The 23,961-nt window shown below is 41.5% G+C and overlaps 1 protein-coding gene across 1 annotated transcript in view; it reads right to left on the reverse strand.

Moving 5' to 3' along the window:
• The window catches only part of xylt1 (xylosyltransferase I), a 111,891-nt gene extending 93,699 nt beyond the window's left edge, over positions 1–18,192 (reverse strand). The window contains exon 1 of the mRNA XM_024259871.2: positions 17,613–18,192. Coding sequence (XP_024115639.1) covers positions 17,613–17,897 — 285 coding nt within the window. The 5' untranslated portion in view covers positions 17,898–18,192. The remainder of the gene's footprint in view (positions 1–17,612) is intronic.
• Between the last annotated feature and the right edge of the window lie 5,769 nt (positions 18,193–23,961).

The raw sequence follows: 23,961 nt of genomic DNA on the forward strand, positions 1-23,961 counted from the left end.
TGTCGCTAGCAAAAACATGGTGGGATATTCACTCTTTTTTTGGTGGAAAATCACACTGAATAAAATATTGGAAAATGAATGAGAAATTGAGACGTAGCAATTCCACAATTTAAACCCGTTTCTTGTGAAACTGCTACGTTTTTCTATGTGGACAAACGTGAGTATTGTACATTTTAGTAGGAGACTGGGTTGTCAGAGAAAATTAAATCTGTGAGGATCAAACGTCAATGTGGATGTTTGTTGCTGAAGCAGCTGGTGTCCTTTAGACCTCTTTCAGTGACTTCACTTTACAAAAGGTTGTGATGCGGAGGAGAAAAGCCTTTCTTCATGTAGGTGTGCTCTAAAGTACAGATGTTTACACTTAAATGTAAGTATTTTATTAATCAATGTGACACTGTATACATTTTTGTTTTTCCAGTATCCTCCACTGTAAAAAAGTAGCAATAAAAAGATGTTTCTATTTTAATGACCAGCAAAATAAAAACTTTGAATAAGTGAACTATCTTGACAAGTATTTCCAAAGTGCAGCACTTCCACCTTTCTCTTTTTGCTTTGTTACATCACATGGTTATCATTTTGGGTCCAGAATAGAAATCTCCGGTCTGAATACAGACCAAACAAAAGGTTCAGTACTCGATCCAGACCAAATTAAGCGAACTGGGTCCAGAACAATTATTTTTTCCAGTCAGAATACACCCTAAGAAAGAAACTTTTTTTGGAACATTTTGAGACAGTGAATCTGTGACAAGCTGAGACATTTGTCTTGCAAATCTTTTAACATGAGAAGTTAAGATGACACAAGAGGATCCCCTTTAAGATTTTGGATCATGGAGAACAATTCTGGCCATCCTCTTCCCCAAACCTTTTCAAAGTCAATGTACAGACGTCTGAGGAATTGGAGAATCTCAAATGAAATGTTGAAAAAGGGTTGTTGAAACATCCATCCATCCATTTTCTTCTGCTCATCCAGGTCCGGGTTGCGAGAGGTGCCCAGACTTCCCTCGCACAGGTCACTTCCTCCAGCTCTTCTGGGGGGAACCCTGAGGAGTTCCCAGGCCAGCCGAGAGTCTCTACACTGTGTCCAGAGCATTAAAACTAGGAGCAAATAATGTGTTGCAAATATTTCCGAAATATTTCCAGGAAAAGGGGAGAGCACAGTGTCTCTTCTGAGCTTTAGGGGACGCCATGGCGAGCAAAAGTGTACGTGATCACAGCACACATCTGCATCACTCCAAACGCTCCTCCACTTCAACCATGCTTCAGGGCTTCTGTCATTGAGGTATTTAATCCAGATGTAATTAAAGATTATCGATGCAGGAAGAATGGATCTATCAAAGTAATTAACTGCCCCAGCTGATTCACATAAAGTTTTAATAGAAACAGAGAATGGGGATTATTCCATTAGACAGCACTCTTCCTGTTAAATCACACCTCCCATTTAGTCGTCAGAAAAAGCTTTAAAAACTTTAGAAAGCTGCTGTATTTTAAATCTGGGAATTCTTGCCTTGCACACATTACTTTTGTCTCTTCTTTCCTCTTTCTCATCTCATTTTCTCTACTCATCACTGAGACAAGGTTTTCAGGCTGCTGGCATTCAGCTGAGACGAAAAAAAGCCGAGGAGGAGGAAGAGGAAGCAAAGCGCCGCTGTCAGTTTCCCCCTTTGCTCAACAGTACTGGAAGGACAAAAGCTTTCCCTGACAGGCCGGATCGCCCTTATCTCCTCTCAGCCGACGTGTCTTTACCCTGTGGCTCCAGCATCCATGTACTTTTTCTCGTTTTCTCCCCCTCCCCAGCTGCTCGAATAATACGAAACACAGAGATTAATGTAAGATCTGCTCTAGGAGGGAGCTCTCGTGGTGCTGGGTGTCATTAGCTTTCGTGGGTGTGATGGCACGTTTAAGTGCATTTGCATTTTACACAGAAATCAGCGCCGCACATGTCAGTGGAGCAGCGCCGAGGCGGGACTGCAGCGAGGCGCGAGCAGTCAAGCTTTCCTTCCACGAGATGTGACCATTACGGCTGAAAGATCAGCACACTCCACACTGTCTAATGATCCTTCACAGACGGCTCTTCGTGCTGAGGGCTGCAGGGGATACATCAAAGATGGTAGATATGTGTTCACACTGTGATCAAGGCAGAAAGATCAGCAACTTTGAGGATGTTTTAGCACCACTTCAGGCAGCCACAATGGCTCATCACATCCAAATCCCAGCCATGACCAGAAGAAGAAACTCCCTTATACTTCTTGTACAAAAAATCTGATACATAATAGAATTTACTCCATGCAAAAGGTGGAACATGAAGATTTAGGCCAGCAGAAGATCAAAACACAGGATTTCACAAAGCATGAACTACAGGAAATTCCCCGACACCAAAGGAAGACAATCCACCAAATGTTTCCTGACTGCAGTGATGGACTTATTGGCATTCAACGTCATGACAGAATACATTCATGCTCCATTCTGTTCTGTGACTCAAAAATAAAAATCCATCAACTAAATCAAAATCTAAAGTAACATAATTCAAAACTAATGGAAACAGACAGAGCTGCATATAAATCATTATCTATAATCTCAGTAGGCTTATCAATACTGACATGGACACCTTGTGGTTCCATCTTCATTCCCAGTCTGGTGTGTTCCTGGTCAATAATACCAGAAATAAACTAGAAAGGGAAGCTGAGTCTTCATCAGGCTTTGTTCTGGTGCAGGGGTTGGAAACCTTTAACAGTAAAAGAGCCATTTGGGCTCGTTTTCTAACTTAGAAGGAGCCGCATAGTCTTCCTTTAGCCTTTAAGAAATTAGGATTTGCATTCATGACTTTTAAAAAAAATAATAAATATGAATTATGGCTTTTTTAACACAAACAAAAATATAAAAAAACTTGCATCACTCAAAATGTTTTTTGACCTGTTTTTTTTGTTTGTTTTGTTTTTTTATTTTTACATTTGCCAGAAGCTCAAATAACTTATATTCAGAATAAAAGATGTTCTGTGGCAAACAGGATCATCTCGGTGCAGCTCTGGGCAGCTAGTAACCAATGTTGCATCATTAGATAATATGTGCTCTTAACTCATAAAAGATCAAACTTTTTACCAAAGTTTTGCAAAGATATAAAATCTGCATTCTTCAGATAAACAGGGATATAAAATCCTACTTAGTTTATCATCTATGTGCACTTCAGCCATCAAATTTATAAATGTAGCTAATCTAAATTTAATCCTTACTTTAAAAATGCTTTTTTAGTTTAACGCCGTTATACTTAAACGGCGTTAGTCCCAACACTGGTCCTCACCAGTCTTACACTGCTGGGTTTTGTTGTTTTAGTTTAGGGTCAGACCTTGGTAGTCTTAGTTTACAGGCTTTGTTTATTTGTTTTCTTTAGGTACTTTTGGTTTGGCTGTCATTATCAGAGAGCTGCTGACTCTGACGGTCGACATGGTTGGGTCAGCAGTCTCCATGACTTATTATCCAAGGAGCCACCATGGAGAGATGAAAGAGCCACATGTGGATCTGGAGCTGCAGGTTACAGACTCCTGTTCTGGTGGAACCACCAATCTGGTTCAATTAAGAGAGCAGACACTTTCTGTTCTCAGGACAGACTTAAATGTGTGATTTTTCTTATAGTTTCTGTATGTAGGAGCCTATCTTTTGTTTGTTTCATCCAGGTTGTCACATGACAACCTGCTAATGGCTTCCAGGAGTGTGGTGGGGGTGGGTCGGACTTTAGAACCATCAAAAGAATGAACAGCACGACTTTAAGGCACACCACAGTGGCATGCTGGGAGCTGCACACGGCACAGTATCTCTTAACATTAACATTATTCGTGTCTTCCATGCATTATAAATAAGATCTGGGCTACAGTCAATGCTCCCATGTAGCAATGGAGTTCTAAACTTGTAGCTCCTCTCTAGGGTTACCACGATTTGTTCATAAGTCACGACTATGTCGACTGTTAAAATAGTCCACGATCAATTAAATAGTCAATATGTCGTTTTTTTGTTTGAGACCAAAACTTTACCTTTAGTGAAAAATAGTTCCTTTGTTTCAGATGAAAACCTCATTTGATTCAAGTTGTTTTAATGCCTGAAACAAATGAAGGAAAGCAGCTACATGATTCATTAAAGGTTTAACAGACTGTCATCCTAATTGTCTTTATTTTTTGTTAGTATATAGCTTAAACGCTTCAAGTTTAGAGCTAATGATGGTTTAGATGTGTGTTTTACATCCAGTTTACACATGACTCAATTAGTCGGGTAATTGGAAAAATAATCGGTGATCAGTCGAGTATTAAAGTAATGGTTTGTGGCAGCACTACTCCTCTCACATGTGTCAGGAGCATCAAGTTTGTGAACACATCTTTATGCAAGCGTCAAATTTGGAGTACCTATTTTAGTTGTATGTAGTTATTCTGATACGGTCACAGAATTCAATCTAGAATCTACCTGTTTCACATAAACGTTTCTTTTTATTAAAATAAATATGTTTAGGGTTAACCTGTGTGACGCTGAGTCACAGCACAATACTGAGACTGCACTCTACAATGACATTCGTATGCCCCTCCCGGTAGACCTGTCTGCTCTTCTTCACCACGTGGTCATGGTTGTATCTACAGCCTTGTATCAGTTCCCTCTTTCCCCCGGCGTTCTTGTGTTTTAGTGTCTGTGTCTTCTCCTCTTTGACCCTGACAAGTCGATGGTCATCTTTACTAAGTCTGGTTTTGCAGAACATTTTTCTTGTTGTGGATGTTTCTCTCTGCATGTTCAGTTTAGGTAAAACTGTTTTCAGGTGAAAACTAAAATAAAAATAACATTTCAGATCAAGACGGACAAACAGTTTTTGTGCTTTCATTTTAATCTAAGTAAAACTATTCAATGATTCATGATCAGTTTCCGACATTTCTTGTGCTTATGTGCGTTTATAAAAACAGGAGGGCCTTTTTTAAAGGGATTACCCTGAAAGCAAGGAGCAGCATGGGAGTTCACCGCTCGGCCTGATAACCTCCCCACATGTTGACAGTCTGGTTCAACCAAACGATTTGTAGCTGTGTGCGGCCTTTCAGCCTCACTCCCAATATCAACACGGATACCTGACTCCAGAAAACTCATTAAGGCTCAAACCCGGCGCCGACTAGAACCAGCCATCTCTCCTTCTGTTTCTGAGTCTGTGAAGGCTGTCTGCTAAGCCTCTTACCTGTGGGATTATGGGCATCGCAAGGTATTATATAGCTTCATTCATCTGGATGAGGCGTTAATAATGTGTTGGGGAATGAAACCAGCTGCAGGAAAATGTGTGGGGGTGTTGCACAAGTTTGTGTGCATGGAGGGGGGGACTGTGAAGAACGATGCAGCACTGATTGATGGTAATGGCGAGCTCCGTCTGAATAGATCTCACAGAAGCACGGTTTGGGGGTTTCCAGGGTTACAGACGAGGCGTCATGCTGAGCAGAAAGGAAAGACAGACCCCGGAGTGTGCATGTTCAATGACATGCTGTTCAGAAATGTACGTCACTCCCAGAGGCTGAACGGAGAAAGATCAGTCCAACTTTTTCCATACTTAAGACCATGGAGTCACACACCCAGAACATCATTATATATCATGACTCAAACAGGTCGCAGCTGTTCTGCATTTGATGCTGTGGTCACTGATGGGGATGATATGGAGAAGATTCCAGCATCTCAGGGGACATTTTCCTTCTTTTTTTTGTTCATAAACTCCTACATCCTGACAGATAAACAACAGCGTCATCTCTGTTTAAGAGGAACTTAAGTTTTTCTGCATTGTTTCCGAGTGTATGCAGACTGGAAAAAACCTGTTGGTCCAGACAGAATCCAGATTAATTTGGTCCAGATCGAGTCTGTATTCAGACTGGCTTTCAACCAGTCACTTATGCTCCAAAACAAAGCTTATAAACAAAACCATGTGACTTCAGATCTCTTTAATCATTGGGCAGGAAGTACAAAGGCGGGGAAAAGCAACAAGAGAAAAACATTATACAAGTCCTTTGCAATCCGAGTGGGGATAGTTTACTTTAAGACATTGTTAACAGGTGTAGTTAGTGATAAATGCAGATGTTTTTTTATTTTTTATTTTTATGGGTTACCGTCTGTTTTTTAAGTTATAATCATTAACTTGGTGTCTCCTGTAGACTTTTTATTGTAAATCTGTAAGTAACTTATTGCACTGTCTTGCTGTTTTTGTATTGTCAATGCAAACTCAGGTCGACGTTGTAAATGAGTAATTGTTCTCAATCGACCTACCTTTATAAATAAAGGTTCAACAACTTTTTCGTCGGATTGGAAACTAACCAAGACCACCTCAAAAGATAAGTCAGAGAGCGGTTCCTGGACCTGGACCAGGGTCCACTTGGGTGTATTCGGACTGAAACTTTGTTCTGGATTATCAGAGGAAACAAATTCTGGTTCACTTTAAGAGAACCAAATGTGTCCAGTCTGAATACACCCAAGTGTCCCGGTTACTTCAAGAGCATGATTATCCAAGTAGACTGCAGTTAACTCTGTGATGAAGCACCTTAAACATGACTCCATCATGGATCTGACGGTTCTTTACACCATCTATAACATGTTCCTTTGGGGTTTTTATGACCTCTCTGTTTTATTGATGCATGCATTTAATACATTATTTTTGAGATATTTCTTCTGGACATGTTACTCTGTTGTAGTTTTTCCAGGTCTGTTAGTTTTGGGTTTTCTTTGGCACCCTATCAATCTGAGCTTTCTGGCTTCTTTTCCTTCCAGCTTTGGTTGCATATGTTTTGGGAACCAGCTCAGCTCTTCTGCAAGTTTGTCCTGATCCCTGAGTTTGATTCCAGACTGTTCCCACAACAAGCTCCAAAGCTGGACTTTGAGCTCAGAAATCCTCAGGAATGATGCAGCGATCAGGAGACCTCACTTCTGACACCCTTCATGCTTCCGCTGGCTGATTCTCTGCAAACATGTGATCTAAATGAGCCTGACCTTCCACAGAACCAAGACTGACAATATCAAGACAGAATTACGGAATGTCGAGAATAGCACAAAAACAAAGTCGATTGGGACAAAATTCAGTTATATGATTCAAAGGAAACAGGTAATGTCATTTATTTTAAGGTTTGACCTGACCCTCTGAAGTGTAAATGTCACGTCAGTTACATGATCTGCTCAGAACATCCCAGAGAAATGCTAGCTTTGTTTTCATCATAATCCAGAGAGTTGCTTAGTTGAAGGGAGCCTGCAGAGGTTTAGGAAGTTTTTGCTCACTAAATCACATGTTTAGACTATTTTTCTAACATTATATTCTCATTTTCCCCAAGAAATGATTTGGACCCTTTCTGTAATGAAACCCTTTTGTTGCTGGTTTGATTTGAGGCGATGCGGGGGGCATCCTGACAGCTGAAAAGACTGACATTAAGAAGCAGGGCAGCGGAGCGAGGGGAGCGGAGATGAGTGTAATTACAGACAACAGAGTACAGCTAAACATGTGTTCTGGGCTTCACAGGGGAACCAAATATGCAAAGAATATGATTAATTGGTTGAAATGAGGTTTTTAGGACCCTGGATGCCTGTGCGTGAGTGTGTGTGTTTAAAAATAACTTACTAGAGAAATGTTATGCAGCTTAATGCCAGTAAACCTGTTCTCATTTGGATGCTTTTCCGTTTCTCTTTCAGATAAAAAGTCAGAATTATAGACACAAATTTCAACATAAAGACTAAATTTTAATCAGCAGCTTTCTCTTTTTGATCAAATCTATAAACCACTGTAATTACTAGCTCAAAATAAGTTATAGGATAAAACTGAGATGTTCTCCTCCCTTCTGTCTGTTCAGGTTAACACAAAAACTGATAGCTTTAATATTCACCGACTTGATGACGACCTTACACTGAAACGGGATTGCCGTGTGATCCTGACCAGATTTCTTTTATCCCTTCATTGTCACGCTGTGCCAACGAGCAGCTTCCAGGTTCACCGTGATGTCCCTCTCCCAGGTCTCCCCTTCTCTTAAAGAACCAGTTCAAGTCTGTTGACCTTGAAAACAAATGATCTCCTCAATCTGTCGGCGGTTAAACTCAAGCAGTGAATGGAGAGGATGAGCGCTGCTGCCAGAGGTGGAAAGGAGAAGCTTTTCCTCAGCAGTCATCAAATCATCTGGCAGCAGAGTATTTTCTTCACAAATCCCACCTCAGAAACAAACACTGGTTGTTCCTGTGACACTGTGCAACACCAAAACTGCTAGATTTTTCATGTGCATGCAGGAGGGAAAGAGTTCATTAAAGAGTGTTAAATACCAGTTCTGGAGGGTCTTTGGAGATTTGCTTGTGAGGACAAAGTTCAAAACAAAAAGCAGGACATTAACCCTGGAGGACTTCAGGTAGACTCCTGTGCTGTAAGCAAGAGGAATTAAGGAGGGCGGAGTCAGAGACAAGCGAACAGGACTCCATATTTGGATGACGTTGGTCCTGTCCTTTTACAGAATACGAACCAGCATCTCTGCCCCTTTTGTTTTGTGCAAAATGTTGATTTTAAAACAGCTGTGGATTACCACGACACTTGGGGGGAAAAATGAAAGGAAACATGAATAAATCATCAGCCATAAAGCGTGAGGAATCTAGATAATTAGAGTAGGGTTTTGCTTTGAGTGCAGTCAGGAGCTGGAATATTGCAGTCAAGTAAATCTAAAATGAGACAGAAAGACATAGAAAGAAGGACAAAACTATATAACTCAAAAGGCTGTTCTGATGCATGCAGATGCAAAGACTGCACCTCAATTAAACTAAATTAAGGTAAGTTCTCAGTTTTTTTAAAGGAGCAGAATTAAAATGACAAATGTACTTATCCCTATCATCTCCTTGTGAATTTAAGGAACAATTTTATTTATTTTACTGAAATTTAGGCAGTAAAATACTGTACATAGGCTTTACTGTATTTTACTGTAAAAAGCAAAGAATTGTGGGAATTTACTGTAAAATACAATGAGATGTGGGAATTTATGTTGTCACTTGTATAAATTCTTACTGTTAATCAGAATACAGTGAGAAAAATGTCCATGAAAATATGGCCAATCACAAACAAATGTGTCTTTATTTTCTAACCAACTTGGAGTTTAACCTGCTATCACTAACAAGTTCCTAACATTGTTTACATATGGCTCACTTATAAATCAAGCAGACAGCACTAATGTATCATGATTCCACATACTTTAGGTCTCTGTCTGGTGTTGCATTGATCTAAGAACTCAATCAGGGTAAGCATGACCCAAACAGCTGGAACAATAGTTGCAGTGACCTAAGAGAAGAGATGGAAATGGGCTTCATTCAAAACAGCCAGAGAAGTTGGCGCAAGTAAACCAGAATACATTTTTGTTTACCATATTTTTTCTTTACAATAAATAAACTGGAAATCAAAAAAAGTAAGAATATTGTAAACGGAACAATTACTGTAGGTAATTTTGTGGTAAGTACTGGCAGCTAGATGCTAGTAACGGCCATTTTTCATTTTACTGTAATACAGCTGTTAAATGAAATACAGTAGAATTTCTGTATATTGTGATTCAGTTTACAGCCTTAGTACTGTAATAGGAAATACACGACACAGAAACTCTACTGTATTTCAGTTTACAGTAATTTGCAATAATTGCTAGCATCCAGCTACCAGCAAGTTACTGTGAAATCTACAGCAGCTACTTTACAGAGTACCATGAGTGGGTCAAAGTCTCCTTTCTCCACTCCATTCTGATGCATCCACTCGCAGACAAACAGATCCATGAACGTCTTCATTTTCCTCGTTTGAGCTGGGATCCGGCTCTAACTGCACGTCTGAATACTTCGTGCTTTTTTTTTTTTTTTTGCAACGCTAATGTTAGCTTGAGCTTATGAAGTGCTATAAGCTAGCTGGAGAGAGTGTAAACAAAGAGCTGATACGCTAACAACCTAAAGGCGAATTTCTATTTAGCTCCTGGTGCTCTGCAGAAAATATGTCTTAAAAAAGGTTTTTTCATTTTGGCTAACTGCATTATCACAATTAAAAGATCCCTGGGAACAAATTTTCCAATAGATAAATACACAGTTGGAATGTGGGTCTTTAAACCCTCAGTACTTACTTTGCTTCCAAACTGCTGCTATCCGTTTCCCCTATTAAATATAATATGGTAATGCAACGGGCTGCTCTCTCATCTCCTCAGTCAGAGTCAATATAATTGACCTGACCAAGCGCGTCTGCATGCTTTCTGCTTGCAGGTGTAGCTTCTAATGCTGTGGCTGCACGGCTGCTCTCCAGCAAGGGAAGGCTTCTGCGCTGAACAGATGGCGAGCATGCAGCACTGCAGACGCCTGCAGAACACGGAGCACCTGTGTTTACCATGCAAGGTTTGTGCTGCTGCGCTTCAGCTGCTATGGAAACCAAGAATACAGACAACACCAGGAGCAGCTGAAGGTAAAACACGGGAAGCCCAGGATCTCAGACCTGATCAAACTTCTTCAGTTTTTCGCATAAAGAATGGTAAAACGATGGCTGTGGCGGCGGTGGCGCATTTTACAAAGAGAAACCACAAAAAGAACCACGGAAATCCACTGACTATTCAAAACAACACCAATGCTTCTTTTGGAAAACCAAAGTTATCTTTCAGTTTGAAATGTGAAATTGATTAAATCTATTCAGATAATTCACAGAAGGAAATGTAGCCAACGTCTTCAATACTTAGTTTTGTGAATATCAATTAACTTCACTTCAGTCTGATGTGAAGAATTATGTTCAAGATCATGATGTATATTTTCTCAAAACAAGTTTTGAATCAGTCAATATTTCTTAAGTTTCTGCTTAGTATTGTGTGGAATTGTGGTAGAGCACCAACAGAAACCTGTCAAAGTGTAAGAAGAAAGGTTGTGATGAAGACCGGAGCTTCATCCCAGAAGCCTTCCTGTGTCTCTCTGTCCTGAAGGACTCCACACCGACATCAAACCGCGCGCTTTATGGGATCAGCGCGGTGACGTACACTAACATGACAGGGTTGCATCCTGATGCTGATGAAGTGCTTTTGAGTTGCAGGAAGACGTGCGGTGTGATGAATACAAACTGCTCTTCAACATCAAAGCGTCTCGAGTCCCTTTCAAGTCTCAGGTGCGCACTTCCCCTCTCAGATCAGGATATGTTCCCACCTCTCTCTGACTAATGACACTTGAAAAGGAGGCTCTGCGTGTGCAGATCTACTGAATGCACGGATGGGTAGACTGCACTTTATATTTTTCCTTCATTACAGCTTTCACAGAATAACCTTTTATCGGGGTAAGATCGGGCCATTTGAATCTGAAATCACACGATCCATCTTCAGGGCGTCTCGGGCCTGTAATTATTCATGCTCAAATGTCTGTTTAAAGCAGCAAAGCTCACACTCGGAGACTATTTATTTTGGAGAAAGACAATTTGACTGCCTATTACCAACGCAAAGGTGGCTTTGATGAAACAAAAACTAGAGCTGCAACGAAACAGCTGGAATGTGAGACATAAGGAGGGTGAGAAATGTAAAGAGAAAGAAGTAATAAGTTAATAAAACTGCTTTAAGTGGCTTACTTGAATTTATGCAGGCTTGATCTGACACTGTCGGAATGAGGAAACAAGAATTCAAATGACTATTATGACTAAGATGGTGAGAAAAGTTGATTTAAAGTAAATCTAGAAACAAAAGACTCCATTAATCTCCTTAGTTTCATATTTCTCAATATTTCTTCAGTAATATCTTCAGCCCCATTTTGAATCTTCATTTTTTGATTTTCTTATGTTTGTTTTATTGTACTTCATGAATTCAGAATTGAACAAAATCATTCATTAAGGGTTTATTCAGAGAGGGAAAGTCCATTGGTCCGCTTCATTTAGTCCTGAATCTGACGCTTGTTCTGTATTCAGACTGCCATCAACTCAACTTTTATGTTTCGAAGCAAAGCTAGTAAACAAAACCATAGTTTATTTATTCAAACTTTATATTTCACTGAATAATTTAGCATGTCTGTATCAACATAACACTTTTTACTGCTACTTTGATACAACAGATGCATGCTGCAAAATGATACTGAGGAGATGACGGTTAAGAAGACACGCAGGTAAGTGTTTATGACTTATAGATTGTCAGGAAAACAGTGTGAGAAGCAATGTGGATCTCGTCAAAAGTTAATTTAATGAGCCTGCATTCATCCAACCACATTCCAATTAGCTGCTGAGTCTCATTGCTACACATTTGGTTTCTTTCTTCTCTGTTTAAGTCTCACGTAAACGGTGGCCGTTTTGGTTCAACTGTTCGACTCCGAGTCTATTCAGACTAAGGAAACTCAGAGCGAACCTGAGCTCAGTCCGATTGGAAACAAATAGAGACCACATCAAAAGATGGATCCGAGAAGTTCCTGGTCCCGTACCAGGGTCCGCCTGAGTGTATTCAGACTGAACAGTTGTTCGGAATTATCTAGAAAACTAAACCTGATTCCATTTACGTGACCCAAATGTGTCCAGTATGAATGCACTATCATCTATAAGACTCATTGACACCACATAACCAAAGACGTTTTACAGAGACAAAATGTTTTCATTTGAAAACGAATCTAGAAAAACTCTAGAGGAATCTTTAGAAATCAAATACGTTTGATTTTAACCTGTTTAATATCTTAAGTTATGAACTGTCTTATGTCAATGAACATTCTCATTTACCCAGGTGATATTGTCTTGAGGTGGAGTCGTGGAATCTGGTCTTAAAATCTCCTTTCTTTTCAAGAATAAAAATTCTAAGTCCAAATGTCTCGACTCAACCAGAAGACAACAAACTGCCTTCTCAGCGTTGTCCATCACAGTTTCAAGTTTCAACTTCTGTGCATCATAAAGAGCTACAATGCAAACCTCATTTTTGCACTTTCTTCTTGCTGTTACTGACAATTATTTTGCCGGTTTATGTCTAGTAAAAACATTTTCTTTAGAAAAAACTTTGAAGAAGCTTTAGAAAAGCGAACACACTTCATTGTGAAGATTCCTTTTGGTATTAAAGTTTTATTTTATAATCTTCATTCACAGTTTAATTAATTAATTTGCAAAATCTCAATAAAAACTTTGTAACATAGATTTTTTTTTATTATTTCTCTCCCTGTGTGTTGAATAATCAGAATGATTTTTAACTAATTCCTTACGATGTTGACTAACATGTTACAGTTTCCAACAGCCAAACAATAAACACTAGAGAGTCCTGGAAAAAGCTGAACACGCTGAGAAAACAAGACGAAGAAGGAAATGTGTCTGTGAAAGTGCTGTATGAATGCCCTCCATTCAAGATTCACTTCAGCAAAAAAAACGTGTGAAAACAAACAGCATTTAAAAAAAAAGAACAGAAAATACCCAAATCTGTGACTGCTGGTTCCTTTTCAGTAGAGACTCTGACACTAATAGTCAGAGATGTTTACTCCGACTTGGAATTTCGTCTGCGTTTTAAAAATGGAAAAAAAAGAACAATACACATATTTAAATAGCTGTGTGAGTGCTAGTCCACAAAACAACCATTTTTTTGGTCGAATTATTTCCTTCCCAGCAGAATTAATCAATATTTTTTCACACAATTATGTAGTTTTTATGTCTAAAAAAACACGCTGCTAATACACAGTGGATTAAAAACATTTTTATGAATGTTCTCCGAATTAATTTTTTTGCATTTATCCGCCGCGTTTTAAAAGTCTGGTCAGTTAAAATATTGTCCAACTTTAAACTGGTCAGTGAACACAAACAGGCTACACATGGAGCAGCTCGTTAGCATTAGCATCATGCTAATGCTACATCCCAGTCACCAAATCGACACTTTTTATTAAACTTTTTGGTTGCTGCTATATCCAGTTCTGACTGGATCCCGTAAATAATCCCCAGAAGATTAGCGGAAGTGACTGTGGGGGATGGTTCTGCTGAGTCTTTGTTATCTTTCGTGCAGACAAAGGAAGTGGAGAGGTCAAAAAAATGTACAAAAATGAGAGATAATAAGCATAAATAATTAGACACAAACATTTACTCACCATGTGGCGACTAATTACTCTCCAACTTTTGATTGCCAAAGAGGAGAAAATGCTTTACTGGCAATTTCTGACCTTCAACATAAAAGTCTATTGCGATAGACTCATTCCTCTATCGAGAAAAAGTTCTATCGCGATATACATCATTATCGTTTTATCGCCCAGCCCTGATAAGGACCCAATTCTGCACAACTCAGACTGATGAAGATTTTAAGAAAATTGCTGTGACTCAACTTCAAGTTAACCTGAAGGAATGAAACCAGTATCTTTGAAAGGAAAAACTGTTATGGATGATTTGACGACGCCCAGGTACAAAGCACAGCTTTTTCTCGTTTTTGTTGAATGAGTAACTGTAACTCATACTGTCATTATTCTGCAGATGCTAATTCTGGTTCTTTATTATAACACTGTCATATATGAAGAAAAAAGGGTCAAACGCTACGTCTAACAGAGAATTTAACCCTATTTTGAGTGGGTCAAGCATCGTGATGAGCACATCACAGGGTGCTTAGAAAAGCAGATGGCCTGCACTGTAACTGGAAAGCCTTTGGAAAACCTGTGGAATGGAAAACATGGACAGTCCGGGTAATGTTGCATGTGCGACCGTTAATAAGGGGAAAGTCTTTACAGCCTCCGCCGGGCACAGGGGGCTGGGGATCATGCTGGAGAGAAAGCTGAAGACCAGATGTGTTAGGGCCGTCCGTCAAAGCTTCCCTTGTTTCTGCACCGACACCGGGCTGGGGCGAGAGCCTGCAGGACACTGTGCTGCAGCAGAAACCCACGGGAAAGAGGAGATGGAGAAATGCTGGATCAAAGTGCAACAGGTGGTCAGAGTGTGGAGAAGTCAATCCTCTGCAGCCGTGGAGGGAAACAACAGGAGTCCAGCAGCCATGACAGCTGGAGCTGCTCCCTGCTGGGGGACGCATCCAAACCAAAACACTCCCGTCCACTGCAGGTTATCACACAGGTTCTGATCCTGTCCCACTCCTGCCTCAATCTATTCTGGATCAAAGATTTGCTCTCCCTCTGTCAGACTGGTGACCTTGTGCAGCATCAGCTATGCGTCACCCTCAGGCTGGACAAGGCTGCCTTGTCAAGTTATATACACCCACACACCCACACACCCACACGCACACCCACACATGCACACACACACAATGCCCATAAGGAAAGAGAAAATGAAAAAAATCCACTGATTGAGTAGTGGTGGGAATGTGGCCGGCGGCTATGAGATGAGTTTGCAGAGTTTGGGTGCAGCAGAGCTGCACAGTGAGTCGACAGCCTGACAGGCAGGCAGCAGACGAGCTGGCTGGCTGGCTGGTTGACTGACTGTCATAGGGGCTGGGAGCAGAGCCCTGAGGCGCTCGATGAAGGCCTCTCGCAGAGCATGGATCCCCGTAGCAAATTTATGGTGAAATACGTTTGGACAAATTGCTCCTGATGCAGCATGAAAAGCTTTTGACATGAACAATGTATGGTTCCTGTTATGCAATTTATGTGCAATAAAGTAGCAGCAGTAGCACTAATGAGCAGTAATGTTCCTTCAACAGAATGATGGGAAGCAGAGGTTTATCTATCAAAAACAGACGTCCACACAGGAGCACAGCTTAAGGGGGTATTAGACTGGAAGAGTCTGTTGGTCCGGACCGAGTCCGCTTCATTTAGTCTGGATCGAGTCCTGGACCTTACAGACTGCCATCAACCGGACATTTCTGTTGCAAAGCATGGCAAAAAGAACCACATGACTAAAGAGCTCGCCAGTCATTGACCAGGAATTACGCAAAGCAACGAGAGGCAGAAATTATGGAAGTCATACTGTTTGCAATCGATGTGGGGATAGTTCACTTATTCAAACTTTAGATTTCACCGATCAATTCTGAACATCTATTTCAGGGGTCTGCAACCTTTAACGCTTAAAAAGTCCATTTGGATGTCACACATCCTTTAGAAAAATAAGATTTTGTATTTATGTTGTTATTTTCATGAGAAATATGGATAAACTAATATTTTTGGCAAAAACAAAAACAAACTTTAAGAGAAAATAGATTTTTTTCCCAATGACATAACTTTTAATAGAGGTTCTTAAGTCTTCCTTTCAAAATAAAAGACTTCCTCTCAATGGAGCAAATCTAGTAGTAGTGTAATGTCAGCAATGAAAAAAATATATATATTAAACGTTTGTGGTGCTTCTTAGCCAGAAATTAATAAATATGACTTTCTAAAATGAAAACAGACCTAACTAATTTTATTTTGCGAACTATGAGGCACACATAAAACACTGGAATTTGGCAAAATACTTAGTTCTTGATTATGGAATCACTATGAAGCCTCACAGTGATAAGTTATTTTACCTTTTTTAAACTTTACTTTACAGTTACTTTTTTAAGCTAAAAGCGTTGTATTTTATTTTGTTAACCAGAAGCCACAATGAAGGGGTAGAAGAGCCAGACATGGATCTGACGCCACAGGTTGCAGACCCCTGGTCTATATTAACATCAGGTACAACCCTTTTATTGGTACGATGGAGGCATGCTGCAAGACGGTACACTGATAAGTGGTTAAGACTTATAGATTGTTGGGAAAAACCATGTGAGAAGCAAAAGTTGTTTCAGTGAGCTTGCATTTATCTGACCACATTTCACTCTGTGTCTCACCGTTTCTCTGCTGTTCTGTATACATCATGTATGGTGAATGTTTTGGTCCACTTGTTCCACTTCGAGCACGGAGTCTATTCAGACTGAGAAATCTCAAAGCAAATTGTTCTGGTTCACTTATAGCAGATCAAATGTGTCCAGTCCGAATAAACTGTAAGAACCCACATAGATTCACCACAGGACTGCATGGGAAACTGACAAATGACTTCAACATAACCCGCCCTTGGTGTGACTTTGTTCTGCACAGATGCAGGAAGGCAGGTGAAGGTCCAGCTCCATCACCTCCACCTCCCTGACACCAGATCAGCCCCATGATGACAAACCCCTGCATGCCCTCCAACTGTGTCCAACTTCTTCATGGCAGCAAAAAAATAAAAAGACCAAGATCCAGACTCCAGACTGAGAGATGACTCCCCTTCTGTGAGCATCTCTGCAGCTGCGCAGAGATAACGTTTGGATTTCTGCAAAAGCAGATGATCTGCTCTGAATGGAAATGTGTTGATGTTTATTTCAGCGGCCTGTTTCCACTCTCCTCAGCTCGGCGCATCCATCAGCGCAGCTCTGCTCATCAGACGATGCGCGGAGACGCGCGGATGCCGCTGACCTGAGCGTGACAGGCTCGGGTTAGAACCCCACGCAGCCCCTCTGCTCTCCACGCAGACTCCCCCCTCCCTGACAGCTCTGCGCCCTGGACTGAACCGAGTCCACATTTCACGCTCAGCTTCGGCATTTAGCGTGGGGGGGTCGGTGTCCGTGAGGATGCTGGAGCCGCTGCATCCCGTCATTTCCCCTCCGACGACAGAGCCCCCCAGCAGGGGGAAGCTTTGCTCGGAGGCCCCGCCGGGAGCGCGCTGGTCTCCCCAAACCAGGGATGTTCCGAGCCGCTCCATCCCCAGCATCTCTGACGCGATCGCATCGGCGGCGCGGGGGTCTTACCGGCTGCTGTTTGTGTCGAGACGCCCCCCTCCCCGGAGAAGGGAGATGTTGGCCCGGCTGCCGCTGGACTCCGCGCTGGAAATGGTCGCTGCCAGCGGCTTTGTTGCCCGCGACCCGGTCCCTCTTCCCCCGCACGCTGGAGCCCGCGCTCTCCTGGTCCTCCCCGGAGTCCAGGGTGCTGAAGTTCCACACGATCAGAGTCTGCACCAGCAGCACCGTGAGCGCCGCGATCAGCGCGGACCGGGACCGGCGGGCCAGCCTGCGCGCACACGAGCCGCCGACCATCTTCACAGCAGACTGCGCGGAGCTGGAGGAGCGGCGGAGGCTCTGCGCAGCTCCACGGCGGATGAGTGGAAGTAGAGGGAGGCAGAGGAGGTGAAGGAGGAGGAGGAGGGAAGCTGGGCTTTTACGCTGGCGGAGGCAAGGAGGAGCGCAGAGAAGGAGAGTCACAGGGCCACCATGTGGTCAAACGGCAGAAACGAGGATGCTTCCGGTCTCTTTACTCACAACATTGTTAATACCTATTTCTATGTTTTTCACTATCGGATTTTTAAAAGACCAAATATTTTTTTTGCCTGGAGATGTTCTTCAGGTCTGACCATGAGGGAAGTGGCCATCCATCCATCCATCCATTTTCTTAACCCGCTACATCTCTTTAGGGGTGTTGCTGGAGCCTGTCCCAACTGTTGGGCAAATGCTGGGTCCACCCCGGACATTTAGCCAGTCTGTCACAGTGCACTCAATCACTCACAGGCGCACCTATATGGGCACTTTAGAGCTAGTGTGTCCAAAGTCAGTCCTCGAGGGCCGGACTCCTGTTGGTTTTCCAGAAATCCTGCCTTATCTGCTGCTGATGCCTGGATCAGGTGTGTTTATCCATTAAGGAGCTTCAATGACAGGTTGTTTTTGGAACACATCTAGGACACTGACTCTCGAGGACTGACTTTGGACACCCCAGCTTTAGAGTCACCAATGAAGCATGTTTCTGGACTGTGGGAGGAGGCCAGAGTACCTGCAGGGAAAACAAGCAAACTCAACATAGAAAGGTCCCAGCTGGGATCCGGACGAGGGTCTTCTCAATGAGGCGACAGCGCTAACCACTGTGCGACTGTACAGCCCAGGGATGTAACTATTGATCAGTGAATAAATGTATTCATTTATCCAACCATAGACGGTACATAGAGAGAACTGGACTGATCATCCCCTCTTCCCTCGCATTCCAAATAGAACGTTCTTTCTAAACTTATTTTTTTATTTCATGATATTTTATCTTTATCGCTAGTTATTCAGTTTGTAAACTAACCAATCAGATGCCTCAATACGAACGTGTGGTGCCCACTGGCCCTAACCAACCACTGCTTGCTAATGTTCTTTCCCAAAATGGTGAAATTGGGCGATCTGTACTGAAGGAAAATGATGTCTGAATTGCATTAATTTAGTTGAAATCCGAGGGAACAGTCTTGTTTTGTCCATCTATATTCATGTCAATGTATCCAACCAGATCAATCTGTCTAAGGCAAATGGTTAATCTAATCAAATTGACATATGTGAATGAAAAATTGTTTCAAATTGAGACGAATCAATAACTGGTCTTGGTAAATACCATTTGGATTGAGGACTGATAGTTTTTTTTATTATACAGTAAAAACGACCAAATACCATCTCAGCAGACAACCCACACGTTACAACAAAAAAATGATCACAAAATGGAACAAATTATGATATGAATCGAATCGTTGATGAATCATTTTTGTCCAAGTTGTTAGTTTTCAAGTTTTCATGACCAACTAAAAGTGTCAGTTTCTTAAATAAACACCGGGGGCTGGTTTCAGAAGGACACAAAATGTAATTTGCTGCTAAAATGTCTAACTTTACACCAACAATAAACATAGCCAAGTGATTTGGTTGAATAAATATGTTTTAAAGTTGTTGCTTTATTTTTTTTTCTTCATTTAAGGCAGCTGGAAGGTTCAGTTGGCTGGGTGCAGTCCCAGGTCTGGGTCTCCCTGTGCCGTCCCCAGCCCGGATAAAGGAAGGGTATCCAGAGTAAAAATCTCTGCCAAACCACCTGTGCGAGTCAGTAAAAGCTGATTTGCTGAAGGAATGTGATTAAAGGTGAACAACATCTTAGCCAGTCAGCTCCACGCTGAGGTGTGGATCAAATGCATTTTATACTTAAAACCGAGATAACTCTTCTTCCTTAACATAATCTTTTGGATGTCTCTGATCACACAGCAAAGCTGGCACACGCACACAGAAACACAATCCTCTTGGTTTACTTTGGAATCAATAGAAACGCTAAATAAAGGATATCTGTTTTCCTTTTATGAAAAGCTCCTGTGCAGATGTGTGAAAAGAAATCCAGCAGAAACAGAATCGATAACTGAGTAAAACTTCAACATTTTATAACAGAACACGGTTACAGCCTCGTTCGTCTCTGCAGCATCCCTCAGATGTTCCCTCGCTCCATCTTGTCCATTCATGCTGAATCTGTTAGAAAGAAGAAGCCTCAGAACTCCACTTTGAAAGGGCCTATGGCCACCCCAGCACCTCCACCCGCCCAGCGTTAACCTGAGCGTGCCAGAGCATGTTGGAGGCTCTTAAAAACACTTCAAAGCCCTTCAAAGCAAACGCTGATTGAGCAGGGATCCAACCAGATTCAATTAATATTCATACACATATAGCTGTTAGAGGTTTGATTTATTTAGATATATTTTTATTTTTCATACGACTAGTAACTAATATGCAAAAATATGGTAAGAATTGGTTCTAAAATCTTTTGTGACAGTGACGGGACAGCAGTGAGTGAAAACCGCCTTTGACAAACTGATTTCTTGTTTTTTTTATGCAATGAAAGGACGACAACATGAGGAAAACAACAATAACACTGCAGGATGCATCCAAACAACTACTGTTTTGCACACATCCCTGAGGATGGGAAAGCAAATTATACAATGAGGTGGCTGCTGAAGTACGCAAACGGGAAGGACTATTTTCAGCTGCACAATGTGGCTCTCATCTTCAGGGATGGTTTGACTGACGCCCAGACAAAGCCCATGCAGAATCCACACAACAGTCTCAGTCTACCAAAGGAAATATGTGCGTCTGCGACTACAAGCTGCTAACCTTGTCACTCACTAACCACCAGTGTAATTAGACATCCCTGCTTTTTATAGCTGCTCATTTGCAACAAAAGATGTTGATGTCTCTGGAAATATAAATATGTATTTCTCTGTAATGGTGAATATTATTTTGAATAGCTATTTTTTATTATTTTTTACACAACAAAAATTGACCAAAATATTTGAAAATTGCCATAAGAAACTGGAAACCACATCTGGAGAAATACTCTGAAAATACTATTGATGAAAAGAAGCAGTGTTAAAGCTTAACATATAAACCGTAAGAGGGTTTTCACACCTTCATTGGCTCACATGTCAATCTTCTTGTCTTGCAGTTGTTCCTCTACTTTAGTGATGACAGGCATGTGTCGTTTTGAAAAAAAAAAAAAAAAAGATTTTCCTCTCATTTGGCTTATTTCCTTGATAGGTTCCAAAAACATGATGTCTGATTTCATTTAGAAACCTGGAACATCATTACTTTCATCTCATAAACAATTGGTTATTAAGTATTAAATATTTGTGCATGTTGTGGTTCAAAGTTGTCATGGATGTACGTTGTCGGATCCCATCTTTCAGCAAAGGATGTTTGTCTCGAAAAAATCTAAGATTTTAAAATATGTGTAATATATATGTAATAATAGTATTCTGTAGGTACTAAAGTTTAAAGACAGCATTTTGTGCATGAACAGCCCATAATGTTGAGCCTGGGGCAAATAGACATTGAATATTGTGTAACAATCATGTATATGGTCGCCATCTTGGATTTTTTATTTATTTTTTGGCTCATATGCTTTTCTGAAAGACAAAATTTTTCATTCAGTCACCAATTGGAACCAGACGATGACAGTAAGCAGTGATTGGTCCTAGTCAATCTGAGTCACCGTTTTTGTGACAACCAATCACAAGTGAGCTTGTTGGAAGTCCACACCCCCTTCCACTGAAAGCCGACTCAGGAGAATCTTTCAAACGTTTAGAAAGTTCGAGGTGGTTCAGGCGCCACATGCTTTAACTCAGAGACCTGATTTGTCAGTCTATGTAACTTAAATAACTTCCAATAAAAAATAATGTAAAAAATTGAATTAGCAAGATTATATTAAAAATAGAGCTAGAATATTTATTCTCACAAAAAGAATGGCTGAGTAAAAGCTGTTTTTGGCTTCTTGGAGCCAACAGGTACTTCTGAGGGGGGAGGAGTTACTCAGTCCAGTTCTCTATGTATACTGTCAATGATTATAATCAATAAAAAAAAACAGGAATAAAGTAAAGATTTAAAAAGCTAACAATGTAAACACGATTTACAGGAGGACAGTGCAATCTTTCCAAACATATGATTTAAAACCAATGGAGAAATGAATAAAAAAATCAGACAAATCATGAAATGTGTTTCTGCAGGTCAACTAAACAAGCAAAACATCGAGCTATGGAGGAGGAAGACAGAGCAGAGCACATTTCCCAATAACAACAGAAAAATGAAACATAAAAAAGACAGAGAGCAGTGAACGCTCCACCAGCAGAGGAGCCTCATCTTTCTCTCTCATTAGCTGCAGATCTGTTGCTTAGGGACTGAGTGGGCTGTCTGTCGCCAAGACGGTGGTAGCCATTCCCCTCAGCCACAAATGCTGATTTTAATTAGTGGCAACCTGTATGTCACTCCGTAAGACACATATCAAGTGGGCGGAGCAAGAGCGCACAAATACAGGACTCAACTCCTACAAATCCCCCGACATCCAGACCAGAATTTGAGGCTAACCAGGAAGTGCAGTATGTTGCAGTTCCTGTAATGAACGCCGATAATAAACAAACACATTTACAATCATGAAAAATGTATAGGATATTCAGGGTTTTATTTTGTAATCATGACTCTGGGGGGGTGAAGGTTTTTTTTTTGTTTTTTTAATCAACAATTTGAACTTTATTGGAGCTCTAATTTGTGCATTTTTAAAATTCTCATCATTTTGATTGGTAGTCAGTTGGATAAAAAGGCCTCTCTCTACTTTGTCCCGCTGACCCCTCCATGATCGGACGTCTGTTGAGGTCAATGTGGCCGTCCCACTTCAGGCTTGATTTTTGCTGCTCAGAAGCACATGGTGATGTCGGACATGATCAGTCCAGCGTACACAGATACTGTGGAGGAGTAGCTCCAGATGAAGAGGGGTGGGGGGGTGGATGGGCCAGGAGAAACCACAGCTCAAAGTGACTGCAGGCGTCTCAGGCATCCTGCTGCGGGACACTCCACTTCACTGTGTGCGTTATGTAATCATCCTGACTGGAGTTCAGTGGAACACAGAGAGGCTCAGCAGCAGACAGGTGTCTTCAGCGGTGATGCCCCGGGGGGACCAGAGGGAGCCCTTCTCCTCCCCCTGAGATGTGACGAGAGACCAAAGTGGCAGATGTGCTTCATGCTTGGTTTGTCTCCTCAAGAAGAATCTTCCTCCACATCCACTGCAGGGGCAGCACTCTTTGACGTGTAATTGCTTTAATCAGGGGTGTCCAAACTTTTTGCCTGGAGGGCCAGATGTGGCCAGGTAAGTGTGTGTGAGGGACGGCTTTCCAGCTAGGAATTAAATAATCATCATTAAATGCAAATAAATGTGGCAAAGTGGATTTTCTGGGGGTTTGGGTATAACCCAAAAGGAAACAACGCCACCCCAGAATGCAGGGTCCAGGGAACCCAAAGGGCAGTCCTGATAAAGGACACGTAGACTTTTTTCCCCAAGCAGCCAAGACGTGGTTCCAGTTCAATAAATAGTTTTATTAAAAAATATAAAACCAATTAAAACAATCCAAGCTAAAAAAATAAAAAACCCTACCGGGAGAAGGCTTACCGGCAGAGCGCTTGGCGTACGAGGGGAGGAAAAAAACAAAAATGAAACAAAAATGGATTGCACCCCACGCACACACACACACGCTAAAGGGAATGGACCCACACCAGGAAACACAACAAGCCTCCACCGTCGTCGGCCAACACGCTCTGCCAAGCACTTCCCTGAAAAGAAAAATAAAACCAGTAAGTAGGGCAACCATGCACACCTTCACACCTAAACAAAGTTTAATAAAAGTTGTAAAATAAAAAGGAAAGGCAACCGTCCATAAAGTCCAGGGGCGCGCCGGGGGCCTGAAGCCGCTGAAGGGAGCCAGTGGGCTTCAGTTTGGCCGCACAGCACAGGAGCAGAAACCAACAAAAGATAAAAACAGGCAAAACAGGCAAACCAGGCAAAGCAGCAGGG

This window comes from Oryzias melastigma, linkage group LG1 (assembly GCF_002922805.2).
Source record: "Oryzias melastigma strain HK-1 linkage group LG1, ASM292280v2, whole genome shotgun sequence".
Lineage (NCBI taxonomy): Eukaryota > Metazoa > Chordata > Actinopteri > Beloniformes > Adrianichthyidae > Oryzias > Oryzias melastigma.